At 46.7% G+C, this 19773-nt stretch overlaps 1 protein-coding gene across 1 annotated transcript in view; it reads right to left on the bottom strand.

Annotated features, from left to right (window-relative positions):
- The window catches only part of EPHB1 (EPH receptor B1), a 430513-nt gene that overhangs the window by 135739 nt on the left and 275001 nt on the right, over positions 1-19773 (bottom strand). Inside the window, exon 4 of the mRNA XM_041733571.1 lies at positions 2824-2979. Within this exon, the coding sequence (XP_041589505.1) occupies positions 2824-2979 (156 nt within the window). The remainder of the gene's footprint in view (positions 1-2823; positions 2980-19773) is intronic.

Genomic DNA, 19773 nt, shown 5'->3' with positions numbered 1-19773 from the left:
ACCACACTTGCAAAGTGAACAAGCACCTGCACCCTCCCCAACCCAACTGCCCTCTCCCGGGCTGGGCTGGGCTCATGCCTGGCTGCCTTGCTTCACCCAAGGAACTAGTCAGGGCCCCCAAGGCTATAGTGCAAGGCCATGCCTGGCCTCAAAAGCTCCAGATATGCTCCTTATATCTGAAAAATTATTTACTGTGGTGATGTGCGATGCCTTTTTAAAAGAACAGATGGCACCTCCAATTAGAATGCTTTAAAAGGAAACCCTAATGAGATTATAAAAGCCAACAAATTGACTTTTTCATACAGTACTTTCCTGGCACACAATAAATCAAATATATAATGAGGCTCAATAAAATAATAGGTTTATTTACACTTGTTTTGCCTACTATTGTGTTGTGGCCCAGCCTGGCCTCTGGGTTCCTCATCAAGTGCTTGATCCTGCAGGCCAGGACCAAGGGCTGAAAGATGCATCCATGAGCTGACCTGGGGTCTGACCATCACAGACAACTGTGGCTTTGATTTGGCAATTTCTGGTCTGACCCTAGTGTTCTATATCTGGGGGCATAAGAGCACAAAACCATGGAAAGGGTGTGGGGACACATACAAGTCTGACATTCATCCCCTCTCTGGACAAGGTGGGGAGATTTTAGTGGGGCCACAGGGGGTGAGGAAAGTGTGCCTGCTTCCACAGCTAGCTGCACCAGAGATGGGAGAGAAAAAAATCCCTGTGGGGTATGATTTAATGAGGTGAACTTAGGATATGCGTAGATGGAGAAGAATGAGGGTCTGCAATGTGCAGACTGAAAACTTTGGGATATTGCTATTTATTCCAGGAATTGGTCCTATTGGTTCAAGCACATCAGGTGAGATGGTTGGAAGATAAGGATTGAAAGGTGATGGAGAGGTGCCGTACAGGCAGGGAGACAGCTCACATTGGCATTCTGAGCATTTGGTCATTGGCCTATCATCTGTGTAGGTGACCTTATGCAGGGGCTAGATAGATTTACAGGGTGTGTCTGCTGAAGTGGGAAGCTGGGGACCCAGGCTTCTATTTCCATGAGTTGATCTGCAGAGACAGCCTGACCATCAAGACAGAGCTCATGGCAGAAGCAAATGGGAATGTTTTCAGAAGGGAAGCTGTGAGACCCTGGAAATATGCTTTGGTACTCATGGAGACTAGTCTTTGGTATGAACATCTAGGCAGCAGTGATTCCGATTCTAAAGAAGTCCATTAAATGGACTTCACATGCTCACAGAGACCACAGGGAACCTCAGAATCAGTGGGGATGATACACCACAGGAAGACAGGGACTCCGGTCAGCAGAAATGGAATAATTTCTATTCATATCAAGCACCAGAGAGGGAGGTCTGGGGAAAATCAGCTTACAAGAGGAGGAGCTTTTCCTCAGTCCAAATCTATAAGCATCGATCGATCTCAGAACCTTGATCTAGAAGACACTTCCATTTCCTCTTCTTTCCCCTTACATACACTGCAAGGCCAGAATTAAGAAATTCTTCTATTCAGACCTGAATCATTTTTTCTGTCCATCAAACTGCAAGTGTGTACAAAACATTCCCTCTGTGCCCTTCTATCCTGGTGGTTGGAGGGAGCGATTTGGTTCAAAGAGGTGATGAGAAGTCTAGGGAGTCAGGCAACAGCATCTAATGCAGAAGAAAGTTGTAGCATAACTAGAGGCTGACCTGGAACACTGACTTCCAAATATGATGAGAATACTTAAATAAAGCATTTTTGTTTCAGAACTACAACACTGAGGAGAGCCAGAGCAAGCTCTCTAAAGCACAGTGCAGAGAGAGTTAGTGCTTTCTATTTCACCATGATTTGGGGAGAGAATATTGGGACAAAATTCTCCTCTCCCTGATTCCTACCCAGGGAGTGGATTTGCCCCCCATCCACTTCTGGCAAGATGACTGCACTTCCCTCTACAATAGAGAATGGGAGAGCAGTGAAGTGGATGCATTAGCCCCAGACACTAGAATTTCTGCCTCAGAGATGCATGCTGCAGCCAGGACTCTGGTCTTATCATCTGGCAACGGGATAGGTGTTGCACCATACTGGGCACTGGAAGGGACACAGGGAGATGAACACATGGTCCCAGCACACAAAGATCTTCCTTTGGTAACTGAGAAGGGAAAATTACAAAACAATTGAGCAATTAATAAAATTAATAGACGTTGAGAAAAGCTTTGTCACTGAGATACAGGAATTGTGGTGAAAATAGAGAATACTGTCAGCTGTAAGGACCAAGGGAGCTTCTTGGAGGAGGTGACTAGGAACTGTTGCATTAGCCTAGTGGATCTTGACTTTGCACTCAAGAACTCTTGAGGATGGGGTGCCTGGGTGGCTCAGTTCGTTGAGCATCTGCCTTTGGCTTAGGTCATAATCTCAGGGTCCTGGGTTCAAGCCCCAAGTTGGGCTCCCTGCTCAGTGGGGAATCTGTTTCTCCCTCTCCCTCTGCTCTTCCCCCTACTCATACTCTCTCTCTCTCTCTCTGTGTCAAATAAATGAAAACTCTTTAAAAAAAAAAAAGAACTCTCAAGGCTGTCATTTTTAACATCTGGTGGGCAGAAGCTGTCTTGTGTCGGTGGGAGGAACACTCTCCCATTTAGGAGGAGGAGTGTAGAAAAACATGATAATCTTGACCTTGTGCTATTAAACAGCCCAGGAGCTGTCCACTTCAGCACCACAACCAGCATTTCTCTTTTGTACTGCAACCCGGCATCTTAGTCTTTCCTGTCCCAGACCCGCCACTTGCACTGTCAGGGAACCAAACTCCACACCCCAGAGTCCTTACTAGACACTTACTAGTGCATGCCACTTCTGGGGGGTCAAAGTCCGCTCGGTAATAGCCGGTCCGACAGGTACAGATGGGAGATGCCTCTGAAGGGGATCTGCTGTTGGAAGGGCAGTGGGAGCACCCCTCAGCTTCCTGGCTGGCCTTGAACATCCCGGCAGGGCAGGCTGGAACACAAAGAGACCATCTGAGAATTAATGAAAGAGTGGCAGTCAGAGCCCTTCCTTGGATGTGGAAAACGAAAGATCCTGCCCCCCTGAAAAGGACAATGAGATACCTCCTTGCACAAAGTGAGCATTTCAGATTAAGGAAACCCCTATTTAACACTTCCAATTCTTTAAACATCCTTAGTGAAATATACCTTCCATGGTACCAATGTCCTCTCTCACTTGAACAATATGAATAATGATTCTTCCCTTTCAGGTGTGTCGAGAGATTTAATTGAGAAAATGAATCTAATGTGTAGCTCAGTGTCTGGGACATAAGTGCTTTATAAATGGTTATTCCCTCCCTCTTCCACCTGGTTAACAGCCAGGGCCTTACCCAGAACCACTCATTGAAAAAAATCTCACCTAATATCCTCAGATGGGAAGGGTTCCTTGTTTATAATGGACCAGACCCATGGTTCTTAAATGTCATGTTGCAACACTCATGAGGGTCACTGTAAGTTGCGTTAACAAGCACTTGTTACGAATGATAGTAAAGAACTGAAATTCATGAGTGATTCTCTAAAAAGAAATTAAAGTGATTTCAAGGTTACTGGCTTAACAATATCATTCTCCCTTAATTGCATTTTGAAATGCTTCGGGGGGTGTGATAAAAAAAAAAAAAGAAATGGTTTTGCAGGCAGTGCACCAGGGAATGTGTCATGCACTTGGTGTCATCTATCATGTATATGACAGTGGAGAATGTTGGAATGCCTGGTACAGCCCGATGCCCACTAGAGGTACCCTCAGACATGAGGCTTGCTTTTTTTTAGTTCTCTGTGTGGTCTGCCTATGAGAAGCCATGCTCCAGAAAGTCTGGCTCCAGGCCATCCTTCAGACTTTCACCATGCTTCATCTACAGAGACCCTCTACTCCAGACATCTGGTCTCCTTCTTGCAGATTCCTCAAAAGACTGCTCCTGCCTGTCCTACTTCCTCACCATTACAGCTCTGGACTCTTCTTGTCCCTGGGAAACTTGCTCTGACTCATCCTCTTTGGAGACAGTAAAACTTACTGCATGGTTAACTCATTTGACATTCTCACTAATTCATCCAACAAACATTTATTGTGACTCTTCTGAGAATTCCATCCAGAGAATTTAGAGAGCAGAGCCTGCCCTCAAGGAGCTCTTGATCTAGTGTAGTCATACAATTATAATACAATGCGATTGTTGCTGTAACAGAAGTACCATTATAATGGTTTCTACTTACACAAAGCTCATCTTATCAAATATATTGTTCCCCCTGGAAAGTATAGAATATTCTTTAATAATGGCAGTAGCCACTATCCGTTAAACATTCTTGTTAAGTGCCTTGCATGCATTACTCTATGGGGTAGCTATTATTATATCTATTTTGCTAATGAGGAAATTGAGACATGGAGAGGTTAAAAAAGTTGCCCAGAATCACACAGTGTGAGAAATGATAGTGATGATATACATATAAACTATTTGAAAAATACCCACAGTTTTTCTATTAAAACAAGAAGGAAGGAGTATTTCCTAAGCTGGGAAACTTTCCTCTGTCCTTTGCTCACTTGTAGTGAAGTACAGGATATCAATTACTCTGGAAATGCCCTCAGGGTAGGAGCTCATCTCCGATGTGAGGTAATTTCTGAAATGTAATGCTCTGGGATGGCATAACCCAAGTATTCCATGGAGTCCATGTTCTTTGGATTGTTAGCACCTGTCACTTACAAAAGGGTTCTGTGGCCAGATATTTGAAAATGTGTATTGAAAAAGCTAATCTCATTTTTATTACAGAATTTCTCAGAACTTCCAAAAAAAGAAATACAGAATCCTGTTTTCTCACCAAAAAGCCCTATTTTGTAGAGCATCCCCTGAATTCAAGTTCCAAGAAATACACTAGCATAAATGTTATCGAGATGACCCAGTAAGGTTCTTAAAGATTTCTGGTTGCAACCCATGTAAAAATGGGCTAGTTGCTCACCCACCTCAGCACATTCAAAAGAAATTTCTCAGTAGAGGAAAAAAATTACATTTTTACTAAACACTCAACAAAATATCAGCAGTGTCTCTAAGTGGCAAACCTAAAGTAGCCTCAAATGTGGCTTACTGATCTATCTTTGCAAGCCCACTCAGGAAAGTCTCTCTGTCTTTCTCCTCTTCCCTTTCTTCTTTCCACATCTCTTCCTTGTCTCCTGTGAGAAGCATTTGATCCTTCCCATTGTAAATCACTCAGCATTGCTGGGCCATTCAGTTCTGGAGCTAAAGAACACAGAGAAATCCCAGGCTGCCCAAACACAGCAGAAGCCCTTTCCCTGGAAAGTGGAGGAGGAGAGCGTGGTGAATCACAAGCATTCATTGGGTCCCTTGCTACACTGTAATTTCCTTAATGTATCAGTCCAAGAGGAACAAGGTGTTTTCACTTTCTTTCGAGCATTTAAAAGCCTACTTGCTTTACATTTGATAAGTTAACAGCATAAACAATCATCCTGATATCCACAAGTAGCAGAGGGCTTAGAAAGTGCCTTCCTTCGAGATTCCTGATGGAGGAAGCTCAGAACTGGGTGCCCTGAAGACTCTAGATCCTTATCAAGTCCACAAGGGGAGGAAATGAAGGAAAGCAGGTCTAAGACAAACTTTAGGGAAAGATGGTCAGAGAAAGGTTAGGGATAGAGGTCCCGGAAGGGGTTGTGACTCCATCCTTCCCAGGACAGTGAACGCTGAGTAGTGATTAGACAGCCCTGGGTCCCTTCTTGCCTCTGCTCATTCCCAGCGAGGTGACCACTGGAAAGTTATGTAATGCCTTAGAGCCTCAATCTGTTTGTCTGTAAAAAGGATCTATAAAAAAAGAAACATACACTTCTCATAACTCCCACAGGTCATTAGAATTTAATAAACTCAAATATGAAAATGTACCCAGCATTAATAAATGCTAAATAATGCAAATTTCTTTCTACTTCTGCTTACCCACTCCCTGTTGAAAAACAAGTTTTCTTCGAAAGAACTTTTAGAATTCAGGGTCAGAATATAAGTTTAGAGTCCCAAAGCAGACAAATCAATCTTGGAACCAAATGAAGACTGTGTTTCTGCATAGATTATTTCTGTTTTGTATAATGGTGAATCATTATATCTGTAAGATATATTTTACATGTAATTATAAAATGAATGAATCTTCTTAATAACCAGATGCCATAAGTTAACATTTTAATAAAACCTGCGTCTAAGCATCCCCTAATTTATAAAGAAGCAACATTTCTAGGCAGCTATTAAACTTTTAGACTGTGACTTGTTAGCACACTTGAGCTATATTTTCCCATAGAATTAATGCTTTAAATAATGGTTAAAGTGCCAGACTAGTCCACAAAGCCTTTTTAACTCATCTTGTATCAGACACCACTAATAAGAAACAGACGTTAACAACATTGTTATTTTACTAGAAATTTAACATAGAAAAATAAATAAGAAAATGATGTTGCCCCTTGAGAAAATGCAGCTTTAATTAGGAGTGATACATGGTGCTTCTGGGGGAGACTCTAACAAAGAGTATTTAGGCCAAGGGAAACAAAAGCAAATGGTCTCAGCACAGATACGTCACCAGAGTATGGAGAGCAGCTGGGAGTAACACACAATGAAGAGTGGTGGGCACTCTGGCTGCGTGGGGATGGCACACCTGCCTATAACGCTCTCTATATTCACAAAAATAATAATGCTATGATCAACTAACCAAGCACTATCCACACTTTCAGGTAATTTCGAGGTAGATAACACAGTTCTTAGCTTTAATATTATTAAAGCAAAACTCAGAGTTTTTAAATCCCTTAATATCAAAGTATGGTCAAGCACTATCACTATGGCTACACATGAGCCCCTCACCCAACAAATGCTTAAGGAAGACCTGCCCAGGGCTAGGCACCTTGCTAGAAGGACAGAGCACAGTGCAGGAGGTAGGGTGCAGGCATGGGGAAGCACCCTGCCAGGTCGGGGAGGCAGACAATGGAGATGAAAGCTGAATCCTGTACGGCATGATCTGTGTGACATTTATGTGTATGCAGGCTGAGAGGACTGGTCAGGCAGGACGTGCATCATGACGAGGATGTGTCATCATGAGATAAGGACCCTAAGATGCATTTTCTTGTGGCAGCTAGGAGGTAAGTCTCAAGAGAGGCAAAAACAAAGCAAGGAGTAAGAAGTGGAAGAACAGGAAGGGAAATTAGGTCAGAGAGTGCCCAGCCCAGATCTCAGCCAGAAGGGTCTCATTATTGTTCCAGGAGGTGAGAGGGAAGGGAAGAGCCTCCTGCGCCTGGCCGCTTATTGGCACAAGACCTTGGTCAGTGAGACACCTGGGAGCAGGAGGGCTGTAAGGTCGCCAGTACAGCCCAGCTGGCTTTGTTTCCTTAAGAAAAGGGGGCTTGCTTCCCTCCATTGCAAGTGATCACAGTTCAGACAGGTGATAAATGGAGCTTTTGGGTGGCACCTCCCCACATAGGCCTCTTTCCCCACCCCCAACTCTGGCAGACAGGAAGAGACAGGATCTGAGTGCCAGGTCCCTAAGCATGTGTGCATTTGCCATTCCCCAGGAAAAACACACAGCCTTTCTCTCCCCTTTCAAGTGACAAGGGACCGGTACATGTGACCTCTAGCTGATATCCGAAGGTCACCTTGAAACGCCCACCCAACTTCTCAGAGCCTCAACCATGTAACAAATGACCTGGTGCTTACAATGCTCTGCAGAACCCCCCTCCCCTCCCGTCCCTGTGCGCAGGCTTCCAGTGACACTAAATCCATCACCTACAGTACTATTACTTTATAAAGAAACAGATTAAGTGTCTCATAAACAGTGCAGTGATTGAGATAATGGAAAGCGCCTCTCGTCCCCATCTGCAGCATCAGGTTATGAAGCATTTCCAAGCAGCCAGGAAAAGGAAATTAATAGAAGCAAGAGGGAATAACCACTTTTATGCAATTTCCTCAGGAGATAGTGGACCATCTAATCTTTATTGGGGCCCTTTAACCTGTCACTCAGCACTCACCGGAGCCTCTTTAGCTCTCATGATTTTCCCCGATATCCAATGAAGATAAAATGAAAACCTCCAAACATTATTTTATAATTTTCATACGTGGAGGGCGTGCATCGCCTCTGCCCCTCCCCCCATCCACTGAAGCCTCAAAAAAACAACATTTTTATGCAGCAGAAATGTGGGAGAGCTTAACTATTCCCGGTGCATGGTCCAGGGGGTCACAGCTACTCTGCAGGAAGGAAATCTCTCCTTGCATTTTAAATGTGATTCTTCCCTCCACCGCCGCCTTCTGTCCTTGCTTTCTTTTTAATAATCTGATTACTTCTCCTGATCTAATTTTTTTCCCCAAATGAGTTTGCAAAGGTTCATGCCAATGAATATTCATCCCCTGCTTAAGGACCGGGTGCCTTTTTCTGGAAGGCAGGTGCTGCTCAGCAGCTGGCTCAGGAGGTCTGCCAGCCTCGAGGGGCGACAGTGAGCTGGGCAAGGCACTAACTAGTTCCTAGCCAGGTGGAAAGGTTCACAGCCCTTAGCTCAGCTCTCTGCTCCTAAAACCTCCTCTTCCTCTCCACACTCTGGTCTTGCTCTGTAGGAAAGGCTGAGAGCTATGGGATGAGGGTGGGGGTGGCCGTAGGGGAGGGCTCCTGAAGCATGTGCTTCAGCTCTGCACAGCTCTCCCCAGAGGTCTTGTGGCCCCAGGTGGAGCCTGGTATTGGGAGTCATTCCTGTGGCCAAATGTCTCCAACACCTTCACATTACTGGTGGCTGATGCCATGGGTCACTGACTCCAGAACTCCAGGCATGAAGCTCCATGGCAGGGAGGTGGCACTGGCCCCTGTACTGAGATTCCCCTGTCTACTTTTAACTAGCAGCCTCTGCTTTTCCCAGAAATGGGAACAATGCCAGAACATCCCAATGGAGCTAAACTGAAGCAGGGCAGGGCAGAGTGGGCTGTTTACTGAGAAAAACCCTGCACCAGGGTGGAGATGCCCCATGCTGGAGGTCTTGAGGAGAGTGAAGGGGAGCCGGGAAGGCTGCCTGGAGAAGGTAGATATGTACAGACCTTGAAGGAAGAGTAACAGCTGATGAAGAAATGGGAGGGTGGGGCAAAGGGAAAAGAATGTGCCAACGTGGAGACAGCAGAGCTCAGGCTTTGCCTGGGGCAGTCCTAGAGGTTGCTAAGAATGCAAACCATTTAAAGGGGCCATGCAGGAGTTGGGCCCGGGCTCTTTCACGTCTATGACGTGCACACACTAAGCCAGATGGGTCTCCACTTGCTGCCTCCCTGGGCCAGGTGCCAGCTGTAATGGCCTGTGCAGAGGGGATATTTAGCTGTGTCACACACTTGTATCACTCTTGGTGACACTTGCTGAAATTGATGAATGCTGCAGGCACCATGACACAGACAAGACTGTAACTTCCCGTGCTATTAAGCTGCTCAGATGGCAGCAGCAGCAGTGGGCCTAGAATGCATCAATCAGCATGGAAGTTGTTAAAAAGGTGGGCTGGGGACGGGGACCTTTGCCTCGGTGAAATGGGAATGGGGAGGTCACTGGTAGGGAGTGAAGGATGAAAAACAGAAGAGCAGTGTCCCAAGGGGGAGGGGCAGGCACTTAGGCCATGGTCAGCGATGGCAGCTAGACACAGCACAGCCAAGGCCAGGTCCAGATGTGGGAGGCTCTTTGGGCATTAGAGCCTCTCCAAAGGGAGCTCAGAGTTGCATCCTATACTCTTGGCCCAAGGGCAGTGTGGTTAGAGAGTGGGAATAGCCCTAAGGCAGACTCAGGTGTTTCCTACTGATCTAGGCAAGTGATTCTCCAGCTGTGATATCCAGACCAATGGCAGCAGCATCCACTGGGAACTTGCAGAAATTCAGAGCCTCAGACCCCAGTGCAAACCTACTGAACCAGAAACTCCAGGGTGGGGCCCAAGGGCCTGAGTGTTAGCAAGTCCTCCAGGAGACTCTGATGCAGTTCCACATTGAGACCCACTGCTCTAGACCACCCGGTAGAGTGGAAACATCATGGCCTTGGGGTCTGAGAAAATTGCTACTTAACTGACTGTATAATCTTAAGCAAGTTACTTAGCCCTCAGAATCTCAGCCCTCTCCTCTTTAAAACAAGGTACTAGAGAACTTTCTTCTCATGGCTTTGTGAAGATCTGTGTAATGTACATAAACCTTCTGGAATGTAGCATCTCCTCAATAAATAGCAGCTGGATGTTTTCTGTGAGAAGCCAGGCTGAATTCAAAGTATTTAAGTTGGCCACTTACCATGGAGCTGTGCCAAGCCCCAGAATACATCAAAAGATGAAACACACTTCCTAATGGAATTGGCATCCTAGTGGAGGAAGGCAGACTCTACACTAGAAATTCTGATGGTGGGAATCAATGTGGGGAGGCCAAAGCAGGGACCTAACTCCACCTGGAAGGGTCTCAAGCAAGTAGCATCCAAGACATGAAGAATAAATAAGAGCCATACAGATTGGCAGAGGTAAGACAAGTTAGTGAGGGGAGACAGGGAACCCTCCACATGGAGAGAGCAGCATGTACAAAGGCCCAGGAGCAAGAATGTGGCTCAGTCAAAAAGCTGAGAGTAGCGTTTCCATGGCCAGGCAGAGGGCAGTTGGGGTGGGCAGGGGTGAGGTGGCAAGGAGGAAAATGTCTAGAGAGGTAACCTGATTTCATGTCATCAAGCCTCTGGACCTTATTATCTTTAGGTTCACTAAAGCCACTGATGAGGTGAAAGACAATTAAGTTTTTGTTTCTGAAAGAATACACTGGCTTCTGGGAGAGAAAGGACTGAAAGGGTAGGGACAGTTAGGGGGAAATACAGTGACCCAGAAAGAATGATAATTATCAGAGTAGTGGGAACAGAAAGAAGTAGATGGATTCAAGAGTAATTTCCCCCAAAGATACAGATGCAGTGAAATGATGAGACACCTGCACCCCAATGTTCATAGCAGCAATGTCCACAATAGCCAAGCTGTGGAAGGAGCCAAGATGTCCTTCAACAGATGAATGGATAAAGATGTGGTATATGTATATAATGGAATATTACTCAGAAAGGATGAGTATCTGCCATTTACACTGACGTGGATAGAACGGAGGGTATTATGCTGAGTGAAATAAGTCAATTGGAGAAAGACAATCAGCACATGGTTCCACTCATATGTGGAATATAAGAAATACTGGAAGGGACCATAAGGGAAGGGGAGAAACTCAGTGAGGAAAAATTAGAGAGGAAGACAAACCATGAGAGACTCCTAATTCTGAGAAACAAACAAAGGGTTGCAGAAGGGGGGGGGGTGAAGGGATGGGGTAACAGGGTGATGGGCACTAAGGAGGGCACGAGATGTGGTGAGCACTGAGTGTTATACTATATGTTGGAAAACTGAATTTAAATAAAATTTATTTATTTATTTTAAATTTAAATAAAATTTAAAAAAAGAAGAAGTGGACCTGGTGACACATTGGGATCACTCATTCATTCAGTAGATACGCACTGAATCCCTACTGGTGCCAGAAAGCCCACCCTCCACATTTCATTCACCTGAGTTGGACATTTTCCTCTTTCTAGAATTCTCTTTTAAACATCCAATGCTCGGGATCCCTGGGTGGCGCAGCGGTTTGGCGCCTGCCTTTGGCCCAGGGCGCGATCCTAGAGACCCGGGATCGAGTCCCACGTCGGGCTCCCGGTGCATGGAGCCTGTTTCGCCCTCTGCCTGTGTATCTGCCTCTCTCTCTCTCTCTCTCTCTCTCACATAAATAAATAAAAAATTAAAAAAAAACAAACAAACAAACAAAAAAACATCCAATGCTCTGGCTGTGTGTATCTACTGTCTCTATGACTTTGAGGTGGTTGGGAACAACCTTAGGAAAGAGCCCAGAGCAGAGAAGGTGGGGTGAGGGCTCACTCAAAAACCAGGACTGGTTTGGCTCCTCTGGGAGCTGGTTGTGACTGCTCCCTGAGTCTGTGGCTGCCCCAAGTGTGTCTGTCCTCTAACTGCAAGCCTGCAAACAAGGCTCAAGCAGCCCCTGCCCCAAGGAGGGGATGCATCAGTCTTCAGATGCAGGAATCCTCCGAATGGCCACAAGAGCCTCCAGGACTGGTAATAGGGTGGGGAGGGGCTGCTGGCTGGAAATCCATCCCTACAGCTACTTTATGCCACTGGGCCCTGAAGGTGCAGCACTTCCTGAGCCCTCCCCTGCAGGCCACCTGGACAGCCAGTAGCTGCTGTAAGTCCTCAGTTGCTTCCTAAAGCTTCAGCCCAACAGAGCCTTTCCCTTTGATACATTCATTCCACACAACACATTTGCACTTTCTATGTGCCCTGAGTTAGAGACGAGAGTCACTTTCCTTACATAAGCAAAAAAAACCACATCTCTTACTGAGGAGTGGGGCAGATGTGTGGGGTATGAGAAGTGGGAGGGAGCCTAGAGAAGCCCCCAATCCAGAGGCAGCAAATGTCTAGATGGGGATGGAAACCTCAAAGTGCTCGGCTCCAAGGGCAGGAGGACTGTCAATGTCATAGTCAGGTGGTGCAGGTGGTGAAAGAGGTGGATGAACCTGTGCTGGGGGCCAAGGCAAGGGTGAGGAGTGAGAGAGGCCTTTAGTATCCTGCCAGCAGCCAGGACAGACTTCTTTAGGGTAGTATGGCCTCCCCATTTCTCTCTCATCACCAGGGAGATGCTTCATAGGGCCCCTGGGAATCAACAAATAAGAAGGTGAGAGTCAGATCACTTTGGCCACTCCAAGGGACCCAAGGTCATCTCTCCTAATTGGGCCCAGTGGGCCACCGGGCCTGCCAGGTCTAGGTTTCCACTTCCATACCAGGGGTGTGGGCAGGGAATCCCCAGATACCCCCTCCCCAGGCCCTGTCACCATCCACGTCAGAGCTTGGCTGCCAAAGTTCTAAAAACACCATCAATCTGGTAGCTCTGGGTAGCGGGCTAGGGGGACATATGCTGGCAGTCAGGCAGCTTCCCACATTTTCAGACTGAAGTGTTTACCCTTTGAGAAAAACCTATTTTTAACCACTTCCCCTGACACAGACCTTGATGGATTCCCTTAAAAAATAATTTATAACCAAGTTCTTAAGATAAACGAAGGTGACTTCTCACTGTGGTTCTCAAGGATGGACAATGGTGAGAAGCCACCCAGGGCTCCTCACTCTTCCTGTGAACCAGGGGGCATGGGCTGGCCACCTGTTCACACACAGATGGCTAGGTCTGGTGAGTCATCACATCCAGAAAAATAACACTGCTTTCCTCTGCTTTTTCTGCTTTTCAGAGTGAAAATAAATACATTAATTAATTAATTAATTAATTAATTAATAAACAAACAAGCAATGTTTGGATGCATCACACAAATATCATTTCCCCTCCAAAACATGACAAAGCAAATAGTACCCTTCTCCCAGGAAAGCTTATTATTGATTATTATTTTTCCTTTTCCAAGCTTCCTCACCCCAGGGCTTTGGCGAGGCCACCAATCACAGGTAGCCAGACTGGGAAAAGACCTTAAAAACACCCTGGAACAAGGTTAGCCGCACTGCTACAATCACTATCTTACTTGCTGCCCATGGCAGACATTGCTAATCAATCACAGCTCTCATTCTCACTCAACCCAGACCAGAGCTCCGAATCTTTAACACAATGCCCCGGGCAGCTGCTCCCCATGGATCAAAGATGGCACATCCTGGAACTATGAAGGGAAAACCAAAGCCCAGAGAAGGTAATGAATGACCCGACTAAAAGCGCACAGTCAACAAGGGAGGCAGAAGAAGCCAGTGTCGGCTCCACCTGTCCACCTGGCCCCTCATGGGAATGACCCTGCTGTAGCTCTGTGAGGCTCACCCTCATCCCTGCCCCCACCATCCTTGACTCGTTCCCCTTCTCCTCTGTGAGGTCAGCCCCATAGCACAGCCTCCTCTCCGGCTGGGATGCCAGGGCACCTAATTATTCTCTCTGTGTGCATCCGGGGAAGAGCTGCATTATGTTTAAGTAAGTGTAGCTAAGAGGTGCCGCATCTCAAGAGAAGGTCAAGTGCTGCATATGTATAATATAAGATTAAGATTTTCCCCTTCTGTGGTGTACTTGATAAAATAATTTTGCTGTGACCTTTACAGAAACCCAGGAGTAGAAATGGGCACAGTGGAATTTCCAGCTTCTCCCCAGGTCACAAAGTCATAAACATATAAATCTGTAACGATATTACACACCATTCAAGTGGGACAAGTGAGCAAAAGAAATGATTTTTATTTTATAGTAATGATGGAGCAAAAGCTTTGAGGCTGAAATTCTCAAGCTGTATTACCAGAGCTGTTTGACAGATAAAAGACAGGACTCCTTCCTCCACACTGGCCTCACTTGTCAGCCGAAGAGTGTGGCATGGGCCTCTTGGAAGAATGTCAGAGAAAGGTGGCCTGCCCAAGGTCACAGAGGAATCAAGGTGAGGTCTAACTGGCTCTGCCTCCCCCTTGCCAGGAGAGCTTGTCATACCCCATCTCAGGGCCTAAACTGCAGTGACAGTGGATGGAGCCCTCTGCAAGTCCCAGAGTCGACTCGGAAAAAGTGAAACAACCAGAAGCAATATAATCAATACTGAAATAATAAGGTTGCGCTCATCCCCAAAGATTCTCCAAGTGGGAGTGAAAGTGACAAAGCGGAACCGTGGCATGACATTTATCCAAAGGGCAGAAGGCAGACAACTTTGGCAGAATGCATTTTGTCTTTCCCATGGCTTTTGCTCAGGAACCTCACCAAGTCTCCAGTAGCCTCTGAACAGAGAAATGGGGTTCACGGGTTCTAGAACAAGGAGGATGCCTTCCTCCTGAGCAGCTGAGCAGAGCCCACACCAGGAGACCGTGAGCAGCCCCATGGCTATTGCAATCGGAGCAGCTGGGAGAGGGCTCCTGCTGCAGGGGGGAGGCAGGAGAGCATGGGATAGTTGTATTCTCCAAGTCACCATTTATTCCCAGGTGCTGAGAGGTAATTTCCAGAATGCTCTGTGTCCTCCCTATTTGCAGTTTCTGGATGAACATTAGCATTACGAACCATCTTCAGGTTTGTCAGTTAAACATGATTAAGGGAGAAGCTTGCAGCAAAGATCAGAGGTGTTAAGGGTGCACTTAGCACTTAGATCTCAATGTGCACTTATGGGAAGAGCCATTCAACTGAAGGCCCCATGTCAGGGAGGGCCTAGGGAAGGGGCAGCAGGTGCGGGCCCAAGTGAGGGCTGGGGGTAAGAATGGGGGCAAGTGGGGGCAGGTCCTACTGAGCACCTTGGGAAAGCCCTTCCCCAAAGGGAGTAAGCCCAGGGCCAAAGGGATGACAAGAGCCCAGCTGGACAGGATATCACAATGCTGGTTGCCCCAACTGCAATGGAAAGGGCCTGCTCTTCCTTGCCCATCCTCCACCTCCAGGCCTCTGGGTCAGGCCAGTAAGGCTCTTTTATTAAATGAGAGACTAGCATGTCCTGCGGAGCACAGGATAGGATGGGATGTTGGGCCAGTGCACTCCCACCCTCTGCACCTTTCTAAGGTGAGTTCTGTGGGCTGGCAGGCTGACTACCACCCTACTGAAATCAGTTATAAAGTTGCTATTAGTGTGCTATTAAAGTTATTAAAGTTGCTAATAGTGTTGCTATTAGTAACAATAATGTTGTTAATAGTATCAATAACCAGTATGTAGGTATGTATGTATTTTTAGAGAGAGAGAAAGAGAGCATGCAGTGTGGTGCACAAGAGCCAAAGGAGAAGGAGAGAGAGAATCTCAAGCAGACTCCATGCTGAATATGGAGTCTGACATGAGGCTTGATCCCATGACCCTGAGATCATGAACTGAGCTGAAACCAAGAGTTGGACCCTCAACCAACGGAGCCCCTCGGATGTCCCAGTAACCAGTATTTAAATAAGCATGTTTCATGGGCTACATGCTTAGCATGACCTCATTTTATGCTCAGAACAGCCCCAAGAGACATTGCTACAATTATTCCCATTTGGCACATTCAGAAAGTAAGGCTCAAAATAAGATTCACAGCTTATCTGAGGTCCCCCCCAGTCCATGGTGAAGCCAGGAATTGAACATGGGCTGCCTGGGTGACTCCAGAGACTCGAGAGCTCATTGGTTGGAGTGCTTAACAGTCAAGTAGATTTCCTTGGAACCAACGAAAGCTAATGTGTATCGCATTAAATATAAACTATGGCAACATCACCTGTGGAGATGAGAGCGTCACCTTCCTTCAGAGTTAGAGGCTGCACCACTTACAGCCACAGGAACTGAATTTTGTCAACTTTTTGAGTCCCGGTTTCTTCATCCATAAAATGCAGTAACAATAGTCTTGGTCTCCTGTTTCACTGGCAATGACGTAACGGCTCAGGGAGGTAAAACCGCTAGTGGTGTTCACAGCTAGTCCGTGGCAGAGGCAAAATTCAAGACCAGGTCTGCCTGGCTTGAAAGCTGATGCCCTGTGCAGCTACTAACGTAGGTTATTCACACGGGTGGGGACACTCTGTGTTTGTGAGCATGCGTGCTGAGGTTCAAGAACACATTCAAGGGCACGTGAGTCCAGATGAGAAACTTGGGAAAGGGACTCACATATTTTGTTTCTGCTAAGGCACCTTGCCCTCCTTTCTCTACTTCCAAAGGGAGGGGGCGGGGGAAACACAAAAAACTACAGTCTATGTCGTATGCTGATTCTGAGACCTCTGAGTCTCTGGCTGCCTGCATTCCCGGCCGGGTGTAAAAAGGTGATGTATGGATGTGGTCACTGGGTATCCTGCAGAGGCCAGCTCTGAAAGGCAAATTCATCTTCCCAGTGGCTTCCGGTGAGCAGAGGGAAATGATAAGGGTGTAAACGGTGGGTTGGCCGCTTTTCTTGGAGGATGCTTGGGGCAGCTCAGCAGCAGCTTGTGGGGAAGCGGTCACTGGCACGAACTGCTCCTACCTCTCGTGGCTCTCGTGGGTGCCAGTTTCTGAGTATATAAGATACTGACATGACATGTGGGCACCTATAATTATTATTGTTTACTGACACCCAGTGCAAATATGCTAAAGGAGCCTATCAGTTTTATGCCTACTTCCCAGATAACTTCAGAGTGGGGTATGAGGACAGAAGTAGCCTACCTGCTGTCCATCAGCACTGGGGGCCAAGGAACAGTGAGTGCCAAGGAAACTCCATGCAATATAACCTGGATTTCATCATCATCAGGCTAATAATCATTATAATCCTATGAAACTTCATTACTGAATTCCCCCTTTACCATTTCCACACATAACGCTCATTTGTTAATAACCAAGATAAAGGTCCATAAAACAATATTGCTCCCATGTAACACGTCTTTCTCCTCGCTTTCAATAAGAATCCAAAATTTCATCAGAGGAATGTAAGCGCTTCACCAAGATGTGTCAATTATTTCAAGATGACAGGTATTCGATTCCCAAATTCATCAGTGGGGGCTGAAAATGTATTGGTTCATCAAGCAAAGCACATTTCTGGAAGCGCTCTCACCATTTGGGAATCAAATAATAATTGCAATACCAACACCTTGACTTTCTAATGGAATTTTTCAAGGAGCTAAAGCATTTTGACACATTCCCCCGCCAACCCACTCTCAGATTCATCTTCTTTGTAGGCTTCTGAAATAGTCAAAGAACTGGTTTTATTTCTCCCATTTTGTAGAGGGAGAAACTCAGAATCTCAACTCTGAAACTGAGTGACTGCCATAAACAAAGCATGTTGGAGGCAAAGAAAAGATATGTGGCAGCTCTTTCACCCCGGGGCCCCAAACTGCTTTACTACAAGGGTTCGGCAACATCACTCCCTGGATCCAGAGCCTGGCCTGGTCACTAGAGATACAGAGCAGGGTAAGCTCGAGTCCCCATTCTCAAGGAACACAAATCTTGAAGGAAGAACTGAAAGCCAACAGTAGTTATAAAGTAGCATGAATAATGAGCAGAGAAGCATGTATAAGAGAGGGAGAAGAGAGGCAGTCCCCTCTCTATGTTACTTGGGAGAGAGGGAAGGCACCTTGGAGGAGAGGATGGCTGATCTGGGTTTTGAAGCATGAATAGGAGTTTACTAGGTAGATAAAATGAAGGAAGACATTCCAGGTAAAGGAGACAGCATGTGCAAAGGTATGGTGGTAGGAAAGAGTCAAGGATATTAAGAAGTTTGGTAGCACCCTTACTGCACACCCATCACCAACCTAGTGAAGCAGGAATCTTTGCTTTCATGGGGAGAGATATCAGATGTTTCAAACAGGCTGGAATTGGTCCTAGAGGGGGCCATGATGTTAAACTGAGTCTCAAAATGAGTAGGAATCGTAGACATGTTTCAGGAAAACCACACTCAATCCGCATTAGTGCATCTCCCTTGATGAGTGCCTGCCAGTTTCTTACTCCCCCAGTAATCCTGCTTGTCCTCTTCCTTCTGGCCTCTCAGAGGTCATCAGAGAACCTCTTGGGCCTGGCTGATTCTGGATGGTGAGCTATGGATAGCCTGACCCTGCATGGGGCTGCCCAGACCTCCTAACCCGAGATGGATGGGTACCCTCCTAATGCCCAGAGCATACCTATCTGCATTCTCTGGGACCTCTTTGGTTGAGAGCAAGACAACAGACATCCAAGGGACCCTTCTGTGAAAGGGGAGTTGTTAACAGGTGTGATGGACTGAATGTTTGTGTTCCCCTCCCCAAATTCGTGTTGAAGCCCTGATCCCCAATGTGATTATATTTGGAGGTCATAGGGATACAACATTATGGGATTAATGGGATTAATGCCCTTATGGGATTAATGCCCTCATAAAAAGAGAAAGAGGAGATACCTCTTTCTCTCTGAATGCAAGCACAAAAGAAAAGGCATGTGAGGATTTCAGAAGACACCTTTCTGCAAACCAGGGCTCAGGCTCACCAGACACAGAGTCAGACACCAGCTCCTTCATCTTAGATCTCCAACCTTGAGAACTGTGAGAATCAATGCGTATTGCTTAAGCCCCCCGGCCTATGGCACTGTTACAGCAGCTCCAGCTCTGATAGCAGGGGCACTTTTTCCTTCTCTCCGAGGCCCCGGCCTTTCCTCAAGGTGTGTGCCAATCTCCTCCTCCCACGGAGGCCTCCTCTCTGCTCGGAATCAGGGCTGCACTTCAGTCCTTCCTGGGCAGGGCCTGGTGTGGATTTATGATTTAATTTGTGTGTATGGCACTAAGAAATGATTTCTGGGCTGGTCACTTAAGAAATGATTAAAGACCATCATTTCAAACCCACAGCACTCCCTGGGGGAAGGGAAGCGGTTTGAGACAGAAGGAGGTGTCGGTAATGCGCTGAGATGGACACGTGGTGGGGGAGGCCAGTCATGGCTGGGGGGGGAGGGGGGTGGCTGCAGCAGAGGCAGGCAGCAAGGGAATGGTCTGGATGCCTCCTGCTATAGCTGTGTGGGATGAGTGTGTGCCCAGGGTACTGGATGACACCCCCAGGACAAGGTGAGACACCCGCATTAGACACGTGTGATGCCATCTCTGTCCAGACAAGCAGATGCCATCCAAGGCGGCCACAGGAAAAGCCAGGCCCAGTATCCCTTCCTCAGCATCTTTACAATCTCAGAGCAGTAAACCTGGGCCTGCAAGTGGCTGGGTTTGAAGAGAGAAAACAACCCAGAAAGGTCTCCATCCTCCACAAGCTTTCCATGGGCTGACACACACCGGAAACCCTCACGCAGGAGCTCTAAATCACCCCTGATGTCTCTTCCAAGCAAACAGCCAAATGTCACATGGT

The sequence above is a fragment of the Vulpes lagopus genome, chromosome 19 (genome assembly GCF_018345385.1).
Source record: "Vulpes lagopus strain Blue_001 chromosome 19, ASM1834538v1, whole genome shotgun sequence".
Lineage (NCBI taxonomy): Eukaryota > Metazoa > Chordata > Mammalia > Carnivora > Canidae > Vulpes > Vulpes lagopus.
Note: the sequence above shows the minus strand (reverse complement) of the source record. Positions and strands in the feature narration are given on the sequence as shown.